Source organism: Kogia breviceps, chromosome 3, assembly GCF_026419965.1.
Source record: "Kogia breviceps isolate mKogBre1 chromosome 3, mKogBre1 haplotype 1, whole genome shotgun sequence".
Taxonomy (NCBI): Eukaryota; Metazoa; Chordata; class Mammalia; order Artiodactyla; family Physeteridae; genus Kogia; species Kogia breviceps.
The window spans coordinates 26,727,077-26,750,056 of record NC_081312.1 but is presented as its reverse complement, the minus strand read 5'-3'; the positions used below and the strand labels follow the sequence as shown (position 1 = coordinate 26,750,056).

Genomic DNA, 22,980 nt, shown 5'->3' with positions numbered 1-22,980 from the left:
AGTGACTTTGCCCACAACTAAATGGAGGTCAAATTCATATGCTTTCTGTACATCTGAGCCACTGCATCTGCGTGTCTGAGGATAATGTATCCAAGACGGAAGGGAACACAAACAGTAGTGCAGCCCTCTCAGGTGGCAGAAGGCAACGCAGTGTGTCGCTGTCAGGGGAATTCACGGTCAGCAATGTTTCGATGTTTGAGATTTTCAGCCCCAGATTCCATTAGATATGATCATTAGATATGAACATGGAATTAAGAAGAGGGTAATTAAGGATACTTATTGAGTCAGACTTACACCTTAGAATAAGGCTTTTATTGTTTAGAAACAATCTTCCAGAAAATGAAATGATCCAAGATTCCCCAAAAATATTTATTTATACAAAGATTTTGAGAGTAATATTTGTATTTGTCTTTATACCTCAGTCTATGCGTCTGGGGCCAAGTCATTGTGTGGCACTTGTGCAACTTCCCCGCACGCCTCACACGTTGTAGCACCTGCTTCCAGGAACACCAGATGAGCACAAGGTCTCGGGGGGTCAGAAGGGGAAACCCATAATGCCCAAAGGCTGCAGAGACCCCAAATCCAGATATGTGCGCCCTGACCTGGAAGGTGTCTAGCCAAATGTCCAAGGAGAAATACGATCTAGGAAGAAGGTGAGAGGAGGAACCCAGGGGGCAGACCGGAGAGGGTTAATTCCCACCCTCTGCTTCTGAGTTCAGCATATCCATAGGGCCCAGGAACTGCATTACCTGGATTCCGCGCCCTCCCCCCCCCCGCAACCCCATAACGACCCTTGATGCTGATTGACGTCCAGGGGACAATTTGCAAAACTAACAGATTTGTCCATAATCCCAGGTAAGTATGAGATACAATTCTGGGACTTTGTCTTGGGAAACTGCCTGAAGAAAAACACTTGCCTCGTATGACGTAATCCAGGTCCCCTCGAGCAGACGTGGGGCAGCGATGGATGAGCAATCTGACCTCAGCTCCAGGTGTCTTCCAGTCTGGCCCCCCGACCATTCTCTGCCCTTCCTCCTCCCTAGGGTATCCCAAATCCCATGGCCCTGCGACATGTCGACTTGCCATCCCTCTTCCTCTGTCCCCACCGCCTGTCTATGACACAGAAAATCCATGTGCTCTGAAGAGTTCAACCTTCCCCTAATCAAACCCACACTTTCTTTACTACAGTGATTCTCAGAACCAGCAAGAAAGAGAAATGTTCCAAAAGGGAACCCCCGTCTCAGCCATCTGCCTGGAGCTGAAGGTTGTGGGCCAGGCCTCAAGGTGAGGTCCATCGCTTTTGTGTTTCCCGAGGAGCAGGCAGTGGCGATCCCTCCTCTCTGTCTGTAGCAGGCGGGCCTCAGCTGCACTTGCAGGACTTCACCACCATGTTAGAGAGCTGTTCCACCTTGGCGGTCCTCCCGACATAGTACAGGATGGTCAGGGGCTCCAAGTCCTGGGGTACGCAGCAAGGGGAGGCCGAGGCTTCGGGGTTCAGGGTGTTGTACAGTCCCAGCACCTGGGGAGGGAGGCAGGCATCAATGAGAGGTTGGAAAGCCGAACCTCGGGCCGTGGGCCCGGGGACTCTACAAGGTCTAGGGGCTGCTCCACAGACTGAGCACGTGGTAAATGGGCCACTGATGCTACTTCAGAGGAACTGGCGGAACCCAGTTCGGGTGAGTGGCGGGTTACTGTTCATCCACGTGGGATGCAGCACGTGGCATTTGTCTGAGCGTTATCGGTTTAAGCATAACCCCCGTAACTGGGGGACTTGGAATTGATCGTGAAATTCTCTTGGCTGTGAAGAAACAGCCCTGTATTGGTTCCTCCTAGCCGTAACTGGTCACTTCGGTGAGAACCATTCTCACTAAACGTTGCCTTGAGCCATTTACTCAGTGCCAGAGTATAGGGCCCCAGATAGGATGCAGTAACAAGGAGCTATGAGGAAATAGGCTTCACAAGTTACTGCCCTATCTTGGATTCCTCCTGAGGGAAAGACAGGCTAGCTTCGGTCGGTCGTGGACTTCCCTCTCTTTCCCTTTGTTTCGTATAGTCTTCTTCTGTGTGCTTTACATTGTCTCTTAAAATAACTCTTCTACATTCAAGAGGCCAGAATTATTAGAGTCCTTTATCCGATGGTAGAGGCCTTTTGGCCCCAATATTCCTTGCCAGCCATGTGCATGTCTGACATAGGGGGTGGCATGTGACAGTAATTAATTTCCATAGTACAAAAGCAGATAGACAAAGCAACTTAAAAGTCTGGGTGAAACTAGGGAAGGAATTTTAAAGGGCAGAATGTGACCCACTAGAGCTGGGCCAGGGTGCCAAGATCGGAACCGTCACCAAAGGGATTTTACACCCCAGGTCATCATCCGCTCGTTCAACATGCAGCCCTTCATGCATCCTTTTTAACAAGCGGCCTACTTGGCTTAGCCCCACCCCCCCACGCGGCGTGACCCTGTTCCATACTGAGCTGTGGGTAGTGTCTGCGCTGCGGAGGTACGGGCACGGGCCTGAGCAGAAGTTGGCGTAGTAGCCCTTAGGTTCATGGACCCATTTCCAGCCCAGATCCTGTCGGAAGTCAATGTAGAGCGGGCGCACACAGCAGTTCTCCTCCAGATTGCTACAACAACGACAACGAAAATTATTTAAAAATCAACCTAAAAGGAAATCACCAACATGAAAAACTTCACAAATGACCTTCCCGGTCTTCATAAGAGGTGGCTCTAGTCAGTGGAATCCCAGGTTCAAGTGCATTGAGCTGTACTAACTATAAAGGCCTCTTCCTCTGTTGAAGACCAGAATCCCAAGGACATCGTAGGCGTAGATATATACATAGATAGATAACGTATGAAGAAGAGAAAAAAAAGCAAAAGTGGCCATGCCCCTTTTACAGCATGAATCAAAACAAAGACTTGAAGTGTTCCACATAAAACCAAGCACTGAATGTTACTAGCAAACTCAACTTTGCTGAGGTTGGTTTTATTGTTACCTGCCTAATCTGCATCCAACCAGGAATAAACTCTAAGCTTATGCACTTCTGTACTATAGTAAACGACTGCTTAGTCTAAGTCTAGCGGCTTTTGAATCAAAACGAGACATATCCTTCTATTAGATTCATGATTCCTAGATTACCCCAAATGCGATTATCAGGCCACTTCAATTATGTTGCCTGCAGAAATCCATTTGGCAATAGCCCTTGCCAAGTGGGCATCTGGCCTGTACTTCAGTACCTGCTGAGACCTAGAACTTGCTACTTCCAAAGGCAACTATTGGCCAAAATCGGGCTTCTTGTGGGTACCGAGGGTAAACCATGGCAGACATTCTCATTTTTCTACTCAAGAGCCATGCTTACCCTGCCTTCTCTCTTGCCACCGCCCATTACAGTCTGGAACACCAGATACTTGTTTTCCTGGCCTCCCTTGCAGGTAGGGATTGTCATGTAACCCAGCAATGACCCATCAGACATAAGCAGAAGTATGCAGTGGGCGAGGGCAAATTCTGGCAAAGGTATTTGATTCTTTATAAGTCACAGATGGGAGAGAAAGGCTGCTGGTTTCCTCCTCCCCTCCTCTTGTCTTGAGCATGGACAAGATACCTGGAGCTCTAGCAGTCTTGCTATGTGACCATAAGCAAGGGGGTGAAAAGCCAACATACTGAGCATGGCAGACTGGAGAGAGAGAAAGCCTGTGTCCTCAATGGCATAAGTAAGCAGCCAGACCAACCCTGGGCCTGCTGCTACATGCTTCTTATGAACAGGAAATCCCCTGTGGTTTAAGCCACTGTCACTTGCAGCCAAGAACATCCATTCCTAACTGATTGAAAGCCACACAGAACAAATCTACATGCCAGCCTTCAGCTGGAGGCAACCACACTGCCTTTCCTATACCTTCTGTTCCTCAAGCTCAGCATCCCCGGTTCATTCCATTGTTCCTCAGAAGACATGGCTTTAGATCTAAAGATTTCGCAATTCATCCTCCCCAGCTCCATTCGGGCATCTTCCTCTCCAGCCAGACTGACCCATTCGTGCGCCTTCCTCTACGCAAAGTGCTTCCTCCTCCCATATCCCTACATACTCGAGCCTCACTCAGGCTTGCAGACTCAGCTCAAATTCCACACCCTTCAGAAGCCTTTCCTGCATCCATAGATGAGCTCCTTGTTCCAAATTCCTTAAAGCACTTTATCTTTCAGACCTTCTCATGGATGTGGTCACTTTCTACCTTTCAGTAATTGCTGTGTGTGCTTTTTTCATCCCCCTCCCTTATAAATGAGAAACTAAAGTATTCCTAAATAAGATGCTATTTTTTTAAATCTCTTTACAGTGGCTACCCAACTATTTCCAAGTTAGTTCATAATTTCCCTAGCTCACATTGCCCACTGCAAATGGAGACTGTCCCGTTTTCCTTCATCCAGTAGCATCCTTGGACCCTTCATAGGGAACTGAGCCCTTCTTTAATGGAAATCTCTGCATTAATCTCCCTGCCACACAAACATACCCTACAAGTATTTGAAAGCATGAAAACCATGGAGAGGCCAAGCCTCATAATCCAAACCGTTTTAGCAACTCTCTCCTCCTTCACTTTGTCCAGGCCCTTACAGGGCTGGGCTGTGGGAAAACAGTGGGGCTCCCAGAAAAAGATTTGTAAGAGGTTCTAAATCTCCATTCCTGGGAGATGTTTGTGAAGAGCATCAGGAACCCTCAGTTGGGGGTGGCTTAGGCCTGGGGCCTGACACACAGAAGGCGTGCAATCAATGTTGTCTCAGGAGTCTGTGGGTCCTGCGTGAGCCCAGGCTTACCGGAAGCAGTAATTGGTGTCCAGGGCCCGCTTCTTCCTCTGACCTCCCTGGCCTGGGTTGTCCAGCCGGTCTGGGGGAATCATCATGAGGATTAAATGAGGGCTGTGTTCCTTTTTCTTCTTTAGTCGCCCCAGATCTCCTCTGCCTGGATCATCCTCACTGTCCACACCTGTAGAAGGGAAGGAAGATGATGGTCTCCTGTCTAGGGAAGGCAGGGTGGCTGCTGCTTTCTCATCCCGTCCCCCCACTGTTCAGGAGGAGGGACAGTGGGGTCTACAAGGAAGGGGTGGGTGAGATGCAGCTTCATGCTAACGTCCAGCTGCAGGAAGGGGAAGACCGGGTGGAGGAACCGGTATCTAGGGACGCGTAAGATGCCCCTGGTCGGATCCCCTCGTGACTCCTGTGCAGACATCCTTCAGAGGGCAGAGAGCCCTTCCCGAGATGCTTCCTAGGGAATCCACAGGGATTCATGAAGAATCCTTGTCACTAGGCGGCTCTAACACATTTTTTTTGAGCTGTCAGTTTAGATTCTGAGACTTAGAGCTTGGGATATGAGTTGCCTCTTATAATCTGAATTGGTCAAAAATAGCACAGAAGTCCTACCTATGATTTCAGGTGTCACAATTTAAGACAGTTTGAATGGGAGCCAGAAGAACAAGAATGAATCATTGTTAACATTCTCGTTGCACTTACAGTTTCAAAAGTGTTTTCTCTATAAAACTCAGATAAGATCATGAAGTGTATGGTAAACAGCTTAGCGGACAAACTGGAAAGGAAACCTGCCATTTTGTCTGCAAAGACTGAAAACTGAATTAGAAAGAGTCTCAAGTAAAAGGAGATCTATTTTTTTGACGGCCAGCTGCTGGCTGTTGTCCACGTCGACCAGGGACAGGAACGCGAGGAGCTGAATTCGCACGGTGACAGGAGGGACTCGGACCTCGTGCAGGGGCACTAGGACTGGGAGATAAATGGGAAGCTGGACCTCAAACTTGTTTTTCTGAAAATCTTTATGAACAAGATAACGATTAGTGAAGTGGGAGGATTTCAACCCAACCCAGGCTGTGGGTAGGGACTCCAAGGTCTTTTGAGCTCTGAGTTTCTGTGATTAGGATGTCAAACGATGTGCTTTTAAAAAAAATTAGGCTCTGATGGCCGCTAGGCCTGCGCGTCCGGAGCCTGTGCTCCGCAACGGGAGAGGCCACAACAGTGAGAGGCCCGCATAACGCAAAAAAAAAAAAAAAAAAAAAAAAAAAAAAAAAAAAAAAAATTAGGCTCTGAAATAAGGCCCATGAAGGGTCAAAGGACTGCCCAGGGCTGGGAGTCAAGAGAGGCCTGTACCTTTTTCCAGACACGCCTCTGACTTCAGGCTTTGAATTGGTTGGTTTGACCTTGACAAATCTCCTGGCCTCAGATGGGCCTCAGTCACCCACAACAGATCTTAGAAAGGAAAATAGCACTTCCCTGGAATCCAGAGACTGTCTAGGCTGAGTGCCTTGGAAACGTACTGGAAAACCAGAAATGACTCTCAACTATTTTGCCCTCAATGCAAATACCCTGAGGCCCAAAGCAGTCGTTCAAACCCGGATGTCGGATCGGGTAGGCTCTGCAACATCTGGAAAGCCCAATAGTCAGAGTGCTTATTATTCACAGCCACCAAAGTTCATTTCTTTTAGGGAAAGCAAAGACAACTATTATTTGCTGAGCATCCATGCACTCTATTTTACATTCGTTATCTCATTTGATTTCATGACAACCCGGTGAAAGAGGTACTGTCATCCCCAGTTTGCTGACTGAGCTCGGAGAAGTGGACCAGCTTGCCTACATGATATCACGGCTCTTACTAGCATGACACTGTCTTCCAGACAGTGTCATGCTAGTAATGTATTCTCTATAGAATAGAGAGTTCTTGCTTTTGGGACGAAGCAGAATCCCTCAAGTACAAAACAGTTGGCCATCTCTGTGAGGGAGCTCACTTGGTTCCTTTCCTTGGGGTCTGGTAGGGGTTTCCTGTTACGTCCTGCTCCATTAACTCCCCCACCCATTCCACCATACACATCCATTTTGTTACCTTTGAATTTGATTTCCATCACCTCTTGAATGTTTTCCAGGATATCCCCATTGGGCTGAAAGGTGTGACATGGACAGTGAATGCTGATTTCCAGACCTAAGTTGGATTCTGCAAAATAAGACACAGCAATGGTGAGAAAAGCAGTTTGTGTGATGAAGAAGGGTACCCACCAGTCACACACAGAAGAGCCAGGGCCTCTGCCGCCACAGGCAGTCATAGGAACTGAGTTAGACTGAGGCTCACAGGTGACAGAAAGTGCTGCCAAGGCCATAGCAGACCTTCACACTCATGCTGCCACATTCCACGTATTTCTGTTGTGTTTGTAACACAAACAACCCAATGGAGGCATGGGCACCATGAAGGAGAATTTTAATCGTCATCTATTTTCGAAGAACGGTTTAGGAAAAAAAACAATGTCACCAGCCTACTAGGGGGCAAAAGGATGAGGGTACAGGAAAGAAGGAGAAAACCAGTCACACCCCCTACATGTCGGTTGAGAGAGGAGATATTCTAGCTGTGAAAGGACGGAGGAGAGAGGCAGAGTGCCTGGAAGAGACCAGGCAAAGGGGAAAACAGAAGAACTGTGGGGTAGAGAGGCTGTGATTCAAAACGCCACGGATGGGAGGAAGGGGCACAGGCTGAGCTCCAGGATTAAAATTCAGAAAGCAAGGCTAGAGCAAGGTCTCCGGCAAGCAAGCAGCAGAGTCAGTCAAGGTGGAAGAGGCCACCATTTTTACCAGGGCTACAACTGTAGACAGAGAGAGAGAGGTAGATTCCAGAGGAGATAAGATGCAAATCTCAGTTATGCTTGGCTGTATTTTCCTTAAGGAACAAGGACGTGATGAGGTCAAGATTACTTAGAGTTTCTTCTTTGGCAGTCTTTGCTCACCTTGACGGGGGAGTTGTAAATGTATCCAGCGGGGCTGTGGATGGCTCACTGAGGGACAGCCACTGGCTCAGGAAGACGGTTGTGAAATTAGAGAACAGGCCAGAAGAGAAGGCAGAGGGCCATGGCCGAGGGTCCAGATGGCATGAGCTCGGAGAAAAAGAGTGTGAGGGAACCTGGAGGCACCAGGGTTTGGCGGCTGACGTGGGGCAAAAAGGCCAGCTCTGGCCCTTTCTCCTATTGGCTGTGGGATCGGGTATTTTGGTAACTAAAGTTGGGAAAGCAAGGAAACTAGTAGAAGGGGTTGCATAAAGTGGAAAGAAAAAAAAGGGAGAATAAGGAATGAAAAATTTGAACTGAATCCAGTAGTTTTGTGCAGGGAAACCAGGTAGTCCGGTATCATGTCAGTCCTGGTGGGTAAGACTCAATCGGGGAAGCTCTCTTGATCCGGGGCAGCAGCCACCTATGGTCAGGTATGGGAGAGGTCATGGGGGGATGACCTCTGAGGTCAGGGTCAGTGCCTCAGGGATCTGATTGATGCCCTGCTCTCGGAGGTCACCCCAGTTCTGTGTGAGCATCCAGCCTTGGGGCCAACCTGGGGTCTTCCTGGAATCTGATGTCAGCAGGGAAGACCCCAGAGTCCAGGCCCCCTCAGCATCCTTCTCATGTGCAGAATGGCCCAAGCCCAGAGATTCCAGTCAGCATTAGGCAGACCTGGATGTCCCAGTTCTACTGGTTAAAAACCAGCCCAATCCCTTCTTCCATAAACTCTAGATCCCAGCTTCGTCTGTTCCGCCCCAATCAGGGCAGCCTCTGGGACACACTGACACCTGCTGAGCTTGAAGATTTCTGTCCCAGGTTAGCTTTGGTGGGCTGGGGAGCGAGCGGGCAATATAACAAGGAAGCTGAGCCCCAGATGGAGAACAAGAAGTGAATAGAGAGGGATGTATAAGGAGTGTCCTCTTTCTGGTTTAAGGCGGCTGAAAGAAGGAGCTAGAATAGCTGAAACAGGCTACATAAAACATAGTACACGTCCTATTACCCAGAGGGGTTTAAGTAGTCCGGGAGAGACCTAGTGTGGACAAGTCCTATGAGTCTGTGAGTTAGAAAGCCAAGATGCAGACAGATGTGTTGGGGAGAGTTAGGGTTAGGGTGCAGGTAGTGAGTGTGTGATGGTGCCTGGCTTGGCTAACAGGCTCTGTCTAGGTAGAGGGCTCAGAGAATGATGACGATAATCAACACCATTTGTTGGGCGTTGCGACATGTCACGCACCGCTCTAAGACTATGTGTGCATTAACTCATTTATGTACTCTCCATACTCATCCTACGAAGCAGGAACTGTTATTACCCCCTCCCCGCATTAGACAGATGAGGACACTGAGGCTTAGGGAACTTAAACGGCTTGACCGAGGTATCCAACCAGTAAGTGGTAGAACCAAGATTCAAACACAGGCAGCCTGACATCAGAGCCACACTCCTGATTGTTAGAGACAAAGAGGGACCAAAGAGAGCCCAGCCGGGACCATCAAGGTAGATGCCCACACAGTCACTGAGATACAAAACGGCTGTGTGTTCCCAGTGTGCCCCCCTGTCCTGAGCCCTGGTGCTGGGCTGCTTGGGGAGGCCAGGCTCTGCACACAGGGGAGCCACAGATTGTGTGGAACAATAGCACAGGGGTGTGAAGACCTGGGCCCACAGCCCTGGAGAGGGCTCCAGCCGGCTCTGGGCCCATAAGGCAGCCTGGGAACCGGTGCACAGTAGGCTCTTAGATGTTTGCTGAACTAATACAAGACTGTATATGTGACTCAGTTTCCTCGCAGTCCACACGGCCAACTGCTCCATTTGGAGTCCAGTTACTGCCTTGTTTGGGGCCAAGAACCCTCAAGAGACCCAGGAGCTCTGCAGAAGTAAAGGTCTGTGTAATGACTCCCCCGTGAGAGGGGTGGGCAGCATCTGCCGGAGCGGGAACTGAAGGTTCCAGTGAAGAACTAACCTCAGAATTGGCAGCGGTGGGGACGGTGGGTGGGGAACCCATAGGTTTTATTACGAAATTATCTTTTTGATGTCTCAAGGAAGATGGAAATCATTCTCAGCGCAAACTTCTCATTGAGTTCTGCAGCTGTGAAAATAAGAACTCCTTCAAGTGCCCAGGGCTTCAAAGAAATCCAGGTGGAGCTGATCAAAATCAGACAGGGAAGCTGAGAGATTCATTTCCCCAGCCTCTCCTCTCTGTAGCCATGTCGGGCTCTAGGCAGAGTTGAGTCAGAATTCCCACAGTGCTGCTGTCAGCTGGTGCACATGGGTTCTCCCAGGCTTTTGCCTTCGTGCTCAGTCAGGGAGATAGGAGGGAATTCCCAGTACCCCTGGAGCTGAGGCAGGACCTTCAGCCCCCTATCTGCCAACTCAGCCACCAGGTTATGCCCCTCAGATGGGGACCTGCACACTCGGATGCCTACAGAGCCCAGCAGGTTATGTAAGTGAGCAAAGCGAGCCAGTGTATCGTGCTGAATTGGGACTGCCAGCCGCACTCTTGGGGAACCCTGGGGAATGGCGGGGCCTGTGGTGACATGAACAATGCATGCCCTGCCTCAAGAGGTGGCCCTACTCATCTCCGATGGATTGTTACCAGGAAATCTTCCCATTTGTCAAGAAAAGCCAGAAGTCTAGGTTTTACGTGAAATCTCCTGACTTTAAAACAAAAACTGTTGACCACTAGTTAAATTAAAACCATATTGGGGGCTTCCCTGGTGGCGCAGTGGTTGAGAATCCGCCTGCCGATGCAGGGGACACGGGTTCGTGCCCCGGTCCGGGAAGATCCCACATGCCGCGGAGCGGCTGGGCCCGTGAGCCATGGCCGCTGAGCCCGCGCGTCCGGAGCTTGTGCTCCGCAACGGGAGAGGCCACAACAGGGAGAGGCCCACCTACCGCAAAACAAGGAAAAAAAAAAAAAAAAAAAAAACCCGTATTGGTAGGCCAACCAGTTTGTGATCTCTGCCTTAGAGCTTCAACCCCTAATTTCCTAAAACACTGAGGACGAGGAAGGACCCACCTGCCCCAAGGGACTTTGGGTATCAGTACATGGATGGATGGACTGTGCCTCCCTGGCAGTTGATGAGAATAGAAAATTCTTCACAAGAGGGATACAAGGAACAGACAGGACCACCTTAGATACCCTCAACCCGCTGAGCACCGGACCAGGCAGTACCACCAAGCAAAGAAGGGAAGAAATAGCAGAGCGTGATGCCACGAGGCACCATGACTGTCCGTCAGGAGACTCAAGTTCTAATCCAGGCTGGATGACTCTGGTCAAGCCACTGAACTTCTCCGGGCCTCCACTTCCTCATCTGACCTAATAAAAGCTTACTCTCACATAACAGGCCGAAAACTTGGAAGTTCTCTTAACTGCAACGGATCCTTAACGTAGCTCTGTGAGGCATGAAGGGAAGACACCATTGCCTAGTTTCCAGTTGAGGAAGCAGAGCGAGTGGGTGAGAGATTTGGGACACGTGAAGTTCGATATGCCGATTGGACGGCTCTATTTGGATGACTGCCAGGCCTTTCAAACTTAATCGGCCAAAATGGAACGTGCCCCCAAACCTGCTCTTCTCCCAGCCTCCCTATACCACGTGGGTGTTCAGCCCAAAATCTTCTTCTTCCTCTCACCCCATATCTCATCACCAGTCAGTCCTATTGGCTCTACCTCCAAAACACAGAACAAATCCATATCATCTCCATACACACGGCTACCGCCCTGGACGAAGCCCATGTTGCTCTCACGTGGGCTGCTCCAACGGCCCCTAACTTCTTCCCTTGACCTCATGACAACCAGAGAGTCTTTGAAAGATGTAAACCAAATCACCTCACCCCCACATCCCCAGCCCTGCTGTAACCCGCCCAGGACGTCTCATCACACTTGGAATAAGTGCTGACCCCTGACCGTGGCCCTACAGGTCCTAACATCATATGGCCCCAGCTCCCCTCCGACCCCCGCTCACTCTGGCTAGCCATACCAGTCGGGCTCCTGCCGCTCCTCACTGGTTTTGCTGAGCACATCCTTCAGCCTGACCTTCACACACCGCCTCTTTCTTGTCCCCTCAGATCTCAGTGCGCAAATTCCTTCTTCACAGAGACTCCCTGAGCATCTGACGTTGGACCCCACCCAGTCATTATCGCTTTGCCCTCTTTCTGTTTTTCCTGGTACTTATCACTATAATATATATAAAAGTCTTAGTCGTCAATGTGTTTACTTGTTTACTACGTGTCTCTCCCACCAGAACAAAAGCCCCATGAGGTCTGGGACCTCACCTGTCTGGTTCACGGCTGAATCCCCAGGGCCTGGCTCAGAGTGAGCATTTAGTCAATATCAGTTGAGTGAACGAATAAAGGACACACAACAAGTCCATGGCAATGCTAGGCTTTGAACCCAGATCTGTGTCTCCACTAGTTCTGTCCTCTTCCCTCTGTGTCATGAAGGACCAAGAGACCTGAGGTTCCTTCCAAAATGCTCATCCTGAGTCCACCTACCTCTTCGTAAGAGCCATTCACGCACAGTGTCTGTGACGTCGAAAGACAGCCACTCAGCAGCGCCCCGCGTGGGCAGATTCTTGCCATCAAGATAGCGCTGCTTGGCTATGTGCTCATCCGGCTGGAGGATCTACAGGGCAGAGGAAGGAATAAGTCCCGAGGCCAGGACGGGGCACCCGCGTGTCACGGTGCAGAGGGACGGAGTGGGGCAGCAAGAGAAAACTAAGACTTCTTAAATGTTCCTTTGAGTTGCTCGGTTAAGTCTTAATCCTCTTAACGACAGACACAGATACAGACACTAAGGCTCAGAGAAGGTAGGATTCACACCCAGGCCTGCTGAACTCTGAGCAGCGTGGAGGCCTGATCTGGCCAAGGAAGCAGCTTTCCCGCCTGAGTGGTGTCTGTCCTGGGAGGGGGCTCACCTGGAAGAGCTCAATCCTCTGTTCGCTGCGCTTGGAGCTGGGGTTGGGCATCCGCAAGACCCGGAATTCCGCTCGGAACAGGTTGGTTTCATTTTTCTCCACTGAGGACACGTTGAAGCGGAAAATCTTGGAGGTGATTCCTTTGGGACAGACGGCCAGGTCATCTAGGAAGCAGAGCAGTGGGGGGAGGCAGAGCATGAGCGAGACCCACGGGACAGTGTGCTGCCGGCGGACGCTCACCAAGGGGCCAGGGTTCCACCTGTGACCTCTCTAGAAGCTTGAGGCCTCAGCCCTAAAGGTGGAAACCCAAGGAAGATCCGGGGTGGCCCTGGAATCACACACAGGCCTGATGGAGAAGCAGGACGTGGAGCCCCAGGACATGGCACTAACAACTGGCCCCTCCAAACCCTCACCTCGCCATCCCCACTCTGGCAGGCTCTCCAACCTGCTTTCCTACTCTACTAGAAAATACGGATTCTTCAGTGATAGCAGCAGTCTCCTCTAGCAGTTTAATCGTTGTTAGCTAGTTGATTCATTCATGCCTTTGTTCATTCAGGCATTCATTCATTCATCAGACATGCACTGAACAAATACTATGTGCCAAGCACAGGCTAACACTGGGAAGCAAAAAGGAATAGACAGGGCCCCTGCCTTCAAGGAGATTAATATCCAGGGGAGGCTGTTAGTACATGGACCAAACAACAGGACCGGAGGGAAAGTGCTAAGGGCCTTTGGAGAAGCCTAGGAATTGCTGCAAACAGGTCAGAGGAGGGAGAGGGTTGAGAGCACTTCGTGGAAGTGGTGATTATTTGATCTGGGTGATTATTTGATCTGGTCCTGCAGGAGGAAAGGGTCTAAGGATGCAGAGGAAAGAATTTTACATGAAAGGACTGCTGGAAGCACAGGCAGGGAGGGGAGCAAACGCACGTGAGTAAGAGGGACCTGAGGCAGCCAGGCTGGAGCCCGTGACACAAGGTCAAGACAGTAGATTGGGGTCCACCTGCAGGGAGGCTGAAGCGTCAGACCGAGGGGTTAGATTTTATACCATTAACAGTAGGGAGTCATAGAAAGTGACACTCTAGATCTAATGAGACAGCACTGGTGTGACAAGGAGCCCACGTCTGGAGCCTGGCAGACCCCCCAGATGTTTCTTCAGACTGAGCCAGTCTCTCACCATCGGCTCCTGTCTCTCTAAGGGTTACTTTCCCCGACAGCACACACTATGCCAGCCTCTGTCACCCTGCTGGCCTCTGAACCTCCATCCACAAGACAGAAGGCCGCACGTGCTCTTTCCCACCCCCTCAGAGCCAGATAAAGGAGACAGGGAGATCCTGTCATTTCTTTACAACCTCAAGGTCTGAGCAGCATTAACACCCAGAGAAAACCTTTCTACACAAATGGTAACAATAGCCAGAGCTTGAAATTCAAGCCCAGAGACCCAGATTCCACACATAATGAACATGGCTGGAACAAGCCCATAATCACCCCAGGGGTGGTTTAGGAAGTCATGGACAGGGCGGGAGGATCAGAGGCCCGGACACAAGCACATGCGCTACTGAGCTGTAGGAAAGGATGAGTGAGTGTTTCTGGAAATTGCCATCTGGTGGGTCTGACACTGGTTCTTAGAAAATTACTGGAACAGATGTTGGGAAAACAAATGTGTGAATGCTAGCTAATGAAGCCCTGATTAATAACTAGCTTTGAGAGGACAAATACTGCCAACTATTCCCTAAACCATCTCAAATAAAACCAGAAAGAGGCATCATGATGGCAGTTTAATGTTTGAGTTTGCAAGTCTGTAACCCTCTGGACCTGGGTAAGCTCCTTGAAAGGGAAACCTTCTCAAGTACTGACATACTTGGGTCTCAGAGGAGCTGTCATCAATATGGCTTCAGTTAGACTAGTACCTCCAGTAACTGTTGAAAGAGGGAATAAAAGATACGTTAGCGCAGTGTGTGCGTTGCTATAAAAAGGAAAAGGGGAACAGAAAATGGCCCGTGCCAGCGAGGAGAGTCAGACCGGGGCCAAGACAGCGGGGAGCCAGGGGACGGGGGACGATGAGGCAAGAGGGTCTTCAGGACACCCTCGTCGCCCTTCCTCCTGTTCCTTCCAGCCCATCAATCAGATATCTGTTCCCCAAGCTAGACTCCTCTTGGGGGGAATTTCAAGGAGATTTCAAGGGGATGGGAAAGGTCATATTTTATCCCTGGGATCTACAGATTTCTAAGAGACTCAGAAGGGACATCAGGGGTCATCTAGTGCAACCCACTTCAGATAAATTCATGCCCAGAGGGGTCTTGGCCAGGGTCACACATGAATTAGTTGACACAAGCTAACTGACACTAGCATGCAAAGCTCAGACACAATCATTCGTGATTTTTAAAAGAACTGTATAGGAGAGAAAATAAAACGTAAACATACTCTTCTTGACAATTAAATCCACTGAATACTAACGACACTTTAAATAATTTGTGGAATGAGCCAGAGTATAAATAAATAAACAAAATGTAATAACACTGTCTTACATTTCATAGAACTTCTATTAACTCATCTGACCCTCTAACAATCCTTGAGGAGAATGAGAATAAGTAAAATTTAATCATTTTACAAATGAGAAAAGTAAGTATGAGGAAAGTTAAATCACTCTTCTGAGATCACTCACATGGTAGGTGGCAGAGGTGGGATTTGAACCCAGGTCTTCTGACCTCCTTTACTGAAGCAAAGACTCTGGAAGTTGGAGGGGACCTCAGAGATCATTTAGCGGAGGGATGATTTCACCAACAAACTGTAGCAGGGTTCCATGAAATGGGGCAGAACACTAGTATTATTGAGAGCTGGCCTAGGAGGTCCACCTTTACAAATTAAATTATGACCAACTTTTTCTATTGCACACCAAGTATATATATTAGTGGGTGCCATTTTCTCCTTTTTACTATAGGGAGAGAAAAATAAGCAAAGAATATTAATGCAGGGTATTCATGGAAAAATCTGGAAACAGCTGACCATGTTTAGACCGGGCATTTTATAATGCTTTCAGACACCTGGTCTCCTAGATGTACTTCTGCTTGTGTTCGTCATTTCTGCTAGTAAAATTACTTCTGGTTCCAATTATGGGACTACATATATCAGTGTGGCAGTGCTCCTCTACCCTAGCTGTTCCTTAGAATCACCTGGAGAGCTTTAAAAACAGATGATGCCTGGACCTACTCCCCAGCGATTCTGACTACCTCATTGGAGTATGGGTGGGTCCAGAGCTTTTTTTTTTTTTTTTTTTTTTTTTAAGATCTCCAGATGATTCTAATGTGTAGCCAGGATTGAGAACCACAGTTTATAGTGCTCTGCAAAGGGTACCATGGCATCCAGATGTTCTGATAAACCACAGCTTTAAGGATTCAACCTTTAAATAGGTTAACCTTTAAATGTTAACCCATTAAAATATTTTTTGGCCAATGCATTGTTTTGTAAAACTTTGAATTAGAAGCCCATAAACATTTTAAGCCCAGGTTAAAAGTTGGGAAATTTCACAGAAAGATTTCCTGCTCTTCTGGGAAGCAGTTAAGATCTAGTCATGCTGGACCCACATTCCCCAATGCAAAAATTGGCAGGAGCTGAGCGGTGGGTGCCCTCTTTTAATGGGACATGGGCAGTTCCAAGTCCCCCCGGCCACCAGTCTTCCCATACACCCTATTCTCTCCATGACCCCGAAGCCAAGTGTCCTGTGCAGTTTGTCATGGTCCCAGTGCTGCAGCCTTTCCTCTAGATCATTTGCATCAGCGGCCTGGGCTCTGTGGGCTCTTGTGTTTGCAGGCCTTCTAAGGAAAGGTTTTGCCCTCGTTCACTGAGTCTTAGGCGTCAGTGAACTGAAAAATCAATACAGAGCATGTTAAAAATACAGATACTTCAAGACGACACCCCCAGAGATTCTGATTCTGTTAAGAGTAGGCTAGGGCCTGGGAATTCACATTTTTCACATTGACCTAGCCTCTAGTCCACACTTAGAGACTAACACTGACCTAGCGTGCAGAGAGCACTGGCACTTAGAGCAAATGAGTTCTTTCGATAAGAAATATCTTTTAATTTTCAGAATGAACAAGATCTAAAAGTAGCATCCAGAAAAGAAACGCTAAAATATCATTTTCTCTTTGCTCGTGAACTCGGGGTGCACTGGTTATCTTAGCGTCAGACCTCGGATGAAAACAAGAGTCTCCTGCCAGACACAAGCCAGAAGTTAAAACAGCACCTACACTGGTAATACCTTGATAACAAAGATGGCAAAAGAACTGAAAAAGCTGTGTGCTTCCCCACCACGTGGGTCAGAGAAAGCCTCTACCCACGTCCCATAGCAAAATCCTGTTGAATTATATAGGAATAAGATATATATGAGTCTTGCCTTCACTCCCCAGCAGAGACCTGTTGAATCATCCCAGATGTATACATAGAATTGTTTCAGCTGGAAGGGAGCTTAGAGATTATCTCTAACTTTACAGATGAGGAAACTGAGGGTCAGAGATGTGAGTAGCTCAATTCCACATGGTGTAGTTGCTTAACCTGCTTGAGATTCTTCAGCAGATAATGAAAACACTTTTGTTGAATTTGGGAGAACGTTTGTGGCAGTATGAATCTCCAGGCCGTAAAAATAGGCAGAGCTAAGAAAGAGCACACCCAGTGATCCCTAAGCAATCTGCCCCCAGGGTTACTAACATACAATAATAGCTCCTATGCCCACCTGCTTGGTCCAACATGTGATTCATTCATATCACAAACCAAAGTTCTCCTGGAGCCCAAAGGTTAAAGGTGGGACTTACAATGCGTATTTTATGCTCTGCATTATTGTTTAACAGCATGCATTCTGTAGGGAGAATGTCTAGGTTACAGCCCTGGTTCTTTTGGGGCAAATCACTTAATTGATGCATGTTGCAGTCTCCTTATCTGGAAAATAGGGAAATCAGGGTACCCATCTGACAGGGCAGAGCCAGAGAACGGGTCTTTTTATCCTCTTTGCTCTCACCTTGATGCGCTTTCTCCTACGCCACTGGAAGTTAGTCCTTCTTGCACTTTGCCCTCCAGGCAGCCCGTCTCCTTGCCCCAGCTCCTGCTGTCACTTCCCTCTGAGAGCCTGTCCACTGGGTACCAGAAGGGGCTGGGAGTGATGAAATGTGGAAGGGAATGTGATCTCATCACCTCGGCAGCAGGAGCTCTGGCACTCAGATCCTACCAGTGCCCCACCCACAGACCCTGGCCCACCCTCAGGAGTTCTAGACACTAGGCTTCCCTCACCCCAACCTTGGAGAGCGCCCCTCTGCTCCCTCTCAGCATCTGTTAAACGTTTGCATCTGCCCACTGCCTCTTTATAATTAGCGTGCCTTGTGCGTCTGTCTCTCTGGGGCTGGCTCAACACCTGACCAGCTGGAGGGCAGGCCAGGCCTGTGTCTGCTCGGCCTCTGTGTCACCTCCGGCAGCTGCAGAGTCTCGGCCTGCTTCCTGTTTGCACCTGCGAGGCTCACTGGCATCACCCGTGTCCCACGGGGCCCCGGACCCTTCATGATGTCTCAAGTCGCATCCTGCCCAATGTGCCAGGTTTCTTCCTGGCCTGATCATGGCTCTGCGGCCCCAGGGCCACCCTCACCTACTGCAGTTTCAAGGAAGGTCCTGGTGCTGCAGCCCGGAGCTGCCCAGCATCTGTGCAGCCCTGTCCTGGCTGTCCCCAGGGCTGTCCCCTAATTGCACTCTGAGTCTCTGCACACATGTCCGCTGGCACCTGGGTGCCCTTGCATCTCTCTGGCTCATTTGTTCTCAGCTTGGGATTCCAGGCTGGGTGGGCCCCAGTGACTTAGATTCCTCTTCCCCGGGACTCCTCCTCCTGAACCCGGATCCTTAAGATCCAAGTCCTTCCCTCTTGCCCTGGACTCTCCTCACACCTCTCCCGCAGGCGTCAGCTTTCCACCCTTCTCCGATGTTTGGTCACTATATCCTGCCTTTGTGGGTGCCCAGGGGATTGGGGGTTTAGCCATTCAGCTGCTGGTGCCTCTGGGAACCATAGGCCCCTGAGGACCCTGAGACAGCCCCACCTAGAGAACCCTGGACAGGGAACACTAGTTGTGCTTCACTCTCCGGCCACCCCCCCCCCCACAGGAGCCACCTCCTAAGGCAGCCACGGGAAGCCGGAGTGAGAGCCCCTCACCAGCAACCACAGGCTCCTAGGCCTGGCAGGGGCCAGCTCCCGGTGAGGCTTCTGGCACCTTCTGCCATAGCTGGTCCATCCATCGGCTGCCCACTCCTCCTTCTCTCTAGCCAGGTTCCTTTCAGCCCCTGCAGTACCCCCGCTGACCACCCTCACCTTGCCTGTTCCATCCCATTCTCCCACCCCCCGCTCTGGGCACTGCCCACCCCTCAGGTGAGCCTAGGCTGAGGTAGCCTGGGCGTCGAGGACACCTGCTGGTAGGAAAAGCAAACAGAGCTATTCCCAGAGTCCCTGGCCTGTGAGTGGCTCACATCCCTCCTTCCTGGGCTGTCAGTTTCTCAGCATCTGCCAAATCTCTCTCTATTGTATTGAGGTTTTTTAAATCCCCGTTCAGTAAACACACATGACTTCCACACGTGTACAAACACAGACAGACGTCTCACCCAGAAGCCTCCCAGCTTCTCGGCACAGACAGGAGCTTCCTGGGAAGACACACTCCCAGACACACGTCCCCTCTGTATCCACAGCCACACCTCCCACCCACTCTTCCCCTGACACGCAGACACAAAAGGACTGCCAGCCGTCATCTACACATCCAGAGCCACATCCCTGCTTTCCCCGTGTCCACGGGCCCGGAAGACGCCCATTTTGCACCCATGAATCTGTGTACCATACGAAACCAGACTACACATCGCTTTAAAGCACACAGCCACGTGAACACAGGCGCATCCCCTTCCCTCATGCACACAGCTCACATGGGTCACAGGCATGGTGTGGACTGAAGGGCCTAGAACAGCTAGAAGCTGTCCCTTGCCTGGGCCTCAAAAAGCTGGACAGCCAATAATTGGGGGCAGGTATACTCTTCTTCCCCAGAACTGGAAAAACAGAATGTGAGACGTGTCACAATGAGGTGTGAAAAGCAGGGAGAAGACCGAGGTCTCCAGCCCGTGGAACCGCACGGCCTCTCTTATGAGAGAGCCAGCCCTGCCCCTTTATGGCACCCACATGCACCTATCTGACCACACGTGCCACAGCACGCGTGCTAACGGGACAGCGCAATGTCACTCCAAATTAAAGTCAGTCAACGATGTGATGTGAGTTCAGCAAGCTGCTCAGCTCCAGGGCTCCCGGCCTCCCAGCAGCACTCGACTCTTACCAGAATGCCTCTGTCTCCCTCCCCACCCACCTATCCAGCCCCAGCCTCGCATCGCACCTCCCCAGCTGGGTGCTGGTGAACCCGGGGCACCCTGCTGTGTGGCTACCGTTAGGCCCCCCTCTGTGGAGCTCCCCACTCCAGTTCAGACCCTCCAGAGCAGACACCCCAGCGGCAATTTGGACTTACTGTGCTCCTCCAGCCCCTGGATCATGTCGAATTTATAGATTTCTTTGGCATAGTACTCCGACTCGGTGTTTTCCTGAGTGCAGTCGTCTCCCCTCTCCCCGTGCACCTCTTCCAGCAGCTCTCGGGTGCTGTTGTAAAGGTCCAGGACCTGGGTGGGGATGTTGGCCAACACCGATGGATCGGGGGGACTGGTGAGCCTGAGTTTGCTCAAGATCTGTCCCCTAATGGCTTCCACCCGCTTCCTCTTGATGTGGTCGAAGTCCAAGGTGGTGCAAGTGGACATGGAGAGACTGACCGTGGCAAAGTTCAGCAGGGCCAGGACCACCAGAGCCCTTTGCAAGTGCATCTTCATGCGTGAGCAGGGGAGAGAGGCCCGGGGGCTGCGAGGCCTGGTGAGGAGGAGACCCCAGCAGACGTGCAGAAGGAGGGAGGAAAACCAGGCGGCCTCCCTAGATCCCGAAGACTGAGGCTTGGCAAGAAGGTGCATGAACTCACTGCACTGCGAGAGCTTCAGGACTTCCAGGAAGCGCTGGCAACCCTGAGCGCGAAGAAGCCGACTGTGTGCCTTGAAGCTCTGGGTTTCTTCTCCATGTGTCTAAACAGGTTCTGCTGGGCTCTGACTCCCAGCAGGCCAGGTGGAGGGCAAGCAGAGGGCTGGGAGGGGTGGCAAGGCAGCTGGGAGTGGGAAGGGAGCTGGAGTTTTTCCTTAGGTAAAAATAAATAGAGCAGATATCTGATATTGCCAAACGGCCGCTTGGCGATGGGGAGAAAGTGGGTATTTTAAAGAAGGAGCGGAAGGACCATGGCTGGGTCCCAGAATCAAAATCCTTGCCTTGCCCTGAAGGAGAGTAAGAAAAGAGGATGGAGAAGAAAAGGAAAAAAATTTAAAAAAAAAAAAAAAAACAACAACCGATCACCAGTGAGTAGGTGGGGAGAGGCAGGGCTAGGCCGCTGCTGGCCCAGCTAAAGATGGGGGCAGCACAGGACACACTTGTCTCTCGGGCACACCATTCATGCTTTCTCTTTTGTTTACACTTCCCCGGGGGCTTTCTAAATGACTCTGTTCACGCTGCCTCTCATCTTCATTGGCTGGGATGTGGGCTTATGTGCAATTGGAAGGCAGGGGGGACAGCCCCTGGAGAGCGGCCCCAGTAATCCACTTGGTCGCCCAGGTCACCAGCACCTCGGCTTGTCTTCTGCCTCGGCCATTGCTTCTGTTCCCTGCTTCTCTTTCAAAGATACAGAAGAAAAGAAAAATAAAATAGAAGCCAGTTCACTGCATGCCTCCTCCGGAAAGCTGTTATTCCTTCTTTCTCATGCTTCTTCCCCTACCTCTCGCCTCCCTTGCTCATTCCCTTGGACTTGGCTTTCTGGTTCCCTCCCTTTCTCTCCCTCCAGCTTCCCTCTCTCTCCCTCTCCTTCTCCCTCAAGCTCCTTTCCCTCTCTCTCACACACTCACATGCACACACACTGCTTTCTCTATTTCTCTCCGCTGAAATTTTATACCTCCCTCCCATGACGTTTCTGGCCCGGGGCGGGGGGGGGAGGGGGCGAGGGGAGGTGGGGGTGAGGTGGGGGGAGAGGTGGGGGAGGGGTGGGGGGAGGGATCAGCGCACGCAGCCTCTTTTGCGGCACGATTTTAATGTTTTAAACAGGCATAGGAAAAGCCGAGCCCATTTGAAAAATACTTCGCGAGTCCTCTCGATCGACGTGGTAACTGAACTTTTTTTACCCTCTTGGAGTCACTCCTGCTACACGTTGACTGTTTTTCTGGAAAGTTACTCCGATGAATCCCCTCCCTCCTTCTACCCCAACTCCTTCGTCCTCTCGCCAGCTGTCAGTCCGTCCTCTCCTCGGTGCGTCTCTGCTCCCTCCCAGGCCCCCCGTCCAGGCCGCCCCCCGGGCCTGGCGGGACACTGGGCAGGGGCCGGCGAGTGCGCGGGGCCTGGGCAGGGGAGGCCGTGCCCACCCTCGGTGGGGCTGACGCCCGGCCTGGGAGCGGGGTTGGAACTGGGTTCGGCCCCGCGGCGATCCTGGCCCCGATTCTTCATTGACAAGATTGGAGTCGGGTGGCTCGCGGAAGCTTGGAGATGCTCCAGGGGCATTGAAAAATGGTGGCGTTTTCCGGCAGATCGAGGGTGCCCTCTGGCGAGGCGAGGCCGCCAGTGAAGGAGGCTCCGCGGGTCTGAGCCGGGAAGGCCGGGAGAGCCGGGGGGGGGCGGGGGGGCGGGGGTGAGGCTGGGGGCCTGGGGAGAAGGGACCGCGAAAGAGGACGAGGAAAACAAGACCGAGTGCCCTGGGGGACAGCCTCCCTCTCGGCCCGACGTGCGTACAAGTGCACCTCTCCCTTCCCGGAGTCCCGCTCTGCAGCCCCTCTCGCAGAAATGTCCTCCAGATGTTCTCGGCCTTCCTTCCCGCCGAGGGTTCCGCGGGGAGCTGCGCCAGCCAGCGCAAAGTCAGCAGTTGGCCCGAGCCCATTTCCCAGATGGGTGAGGGGAGGTTTTCTCTCCGCTTTCGTTCCTTTTCTCAGCCTAAGCTTCTAGGTGTTTTCCCATAAAAAGCTTAGGGAGGGCAAGCCACCATTCCCGAGCCCGCCCCCAGGATTGTCTCTGAATTGATCACTTTCCTGGGACTCAGCGCTGCTCCCTGCCACTCCATCCCACCTCGCCCTAGCCTTCCTGACCCTTCCTGCGAGGTCTGGTTCCTGCCGCTGGCTGGTAGGCCACTAACTGAACGGAGATTCTCTGCATCCCCGGGGC

General features: G+C 51.0%; 1 protein-coding gene across 1 annotated transcript; it reads right to left on the bottom strand.

Moving 5' to 3' along the window:
- Positions 1-290: 290 nt before the first annotated feature.
- On the bottom strand, positions 291-21,696 carry TGFB3 (transforming growth factor beta 3). The gene is made up of 7 exons (XM_059057963.2): positions 20,222-21,696; positions 12,699-12,862; positions 12,277-12,406; positions 6,866-6,973; positions 4,798-4,966; positions 2,470-2,623; positions 291-1,519 (listed from the first exon to the last, which is right to left on the bottom strand). Exons 1-7 carry the CDS (start codon positions 20,706-20,708, stop codon positions 1,361-1,363), a joined length of 1,371 nt encoding a protein of 456 aa, XP_058913946.1. The 5' UTR covers positions 20,709-21,696; the 3' UTR covers positions 291-1,360.
- Between the last annotated feature and the right edge of the window lie 1,284 nt (positions 21,697-22,980).

Bases quoted from the DNA above. Each gene is read 5' to 3' on its own strand.
- TGFB3 (XM_059057963.2), bottom strand. From the start codon at position 20,708: ATGCACCTTCTTGCCAAGCCTCAGTCTTCGGGATCTAGGGAGGCCGCC. The intron at 12,407-12,698 runs GTGAGCCCCCTC...TCTGCCCTGTAG, and splicing joins AGAGGATTGAGCTCTTCCAG to ATCCTCCAGCCGGATGAGCA. The intron at 6,974-12,276 runs GTAGGTGGACTC...CTTATTTTGCAG, and splicing joins TGAATGGCTCTTACGAAGAG to AATCCAACTTAGGTCTGGAA.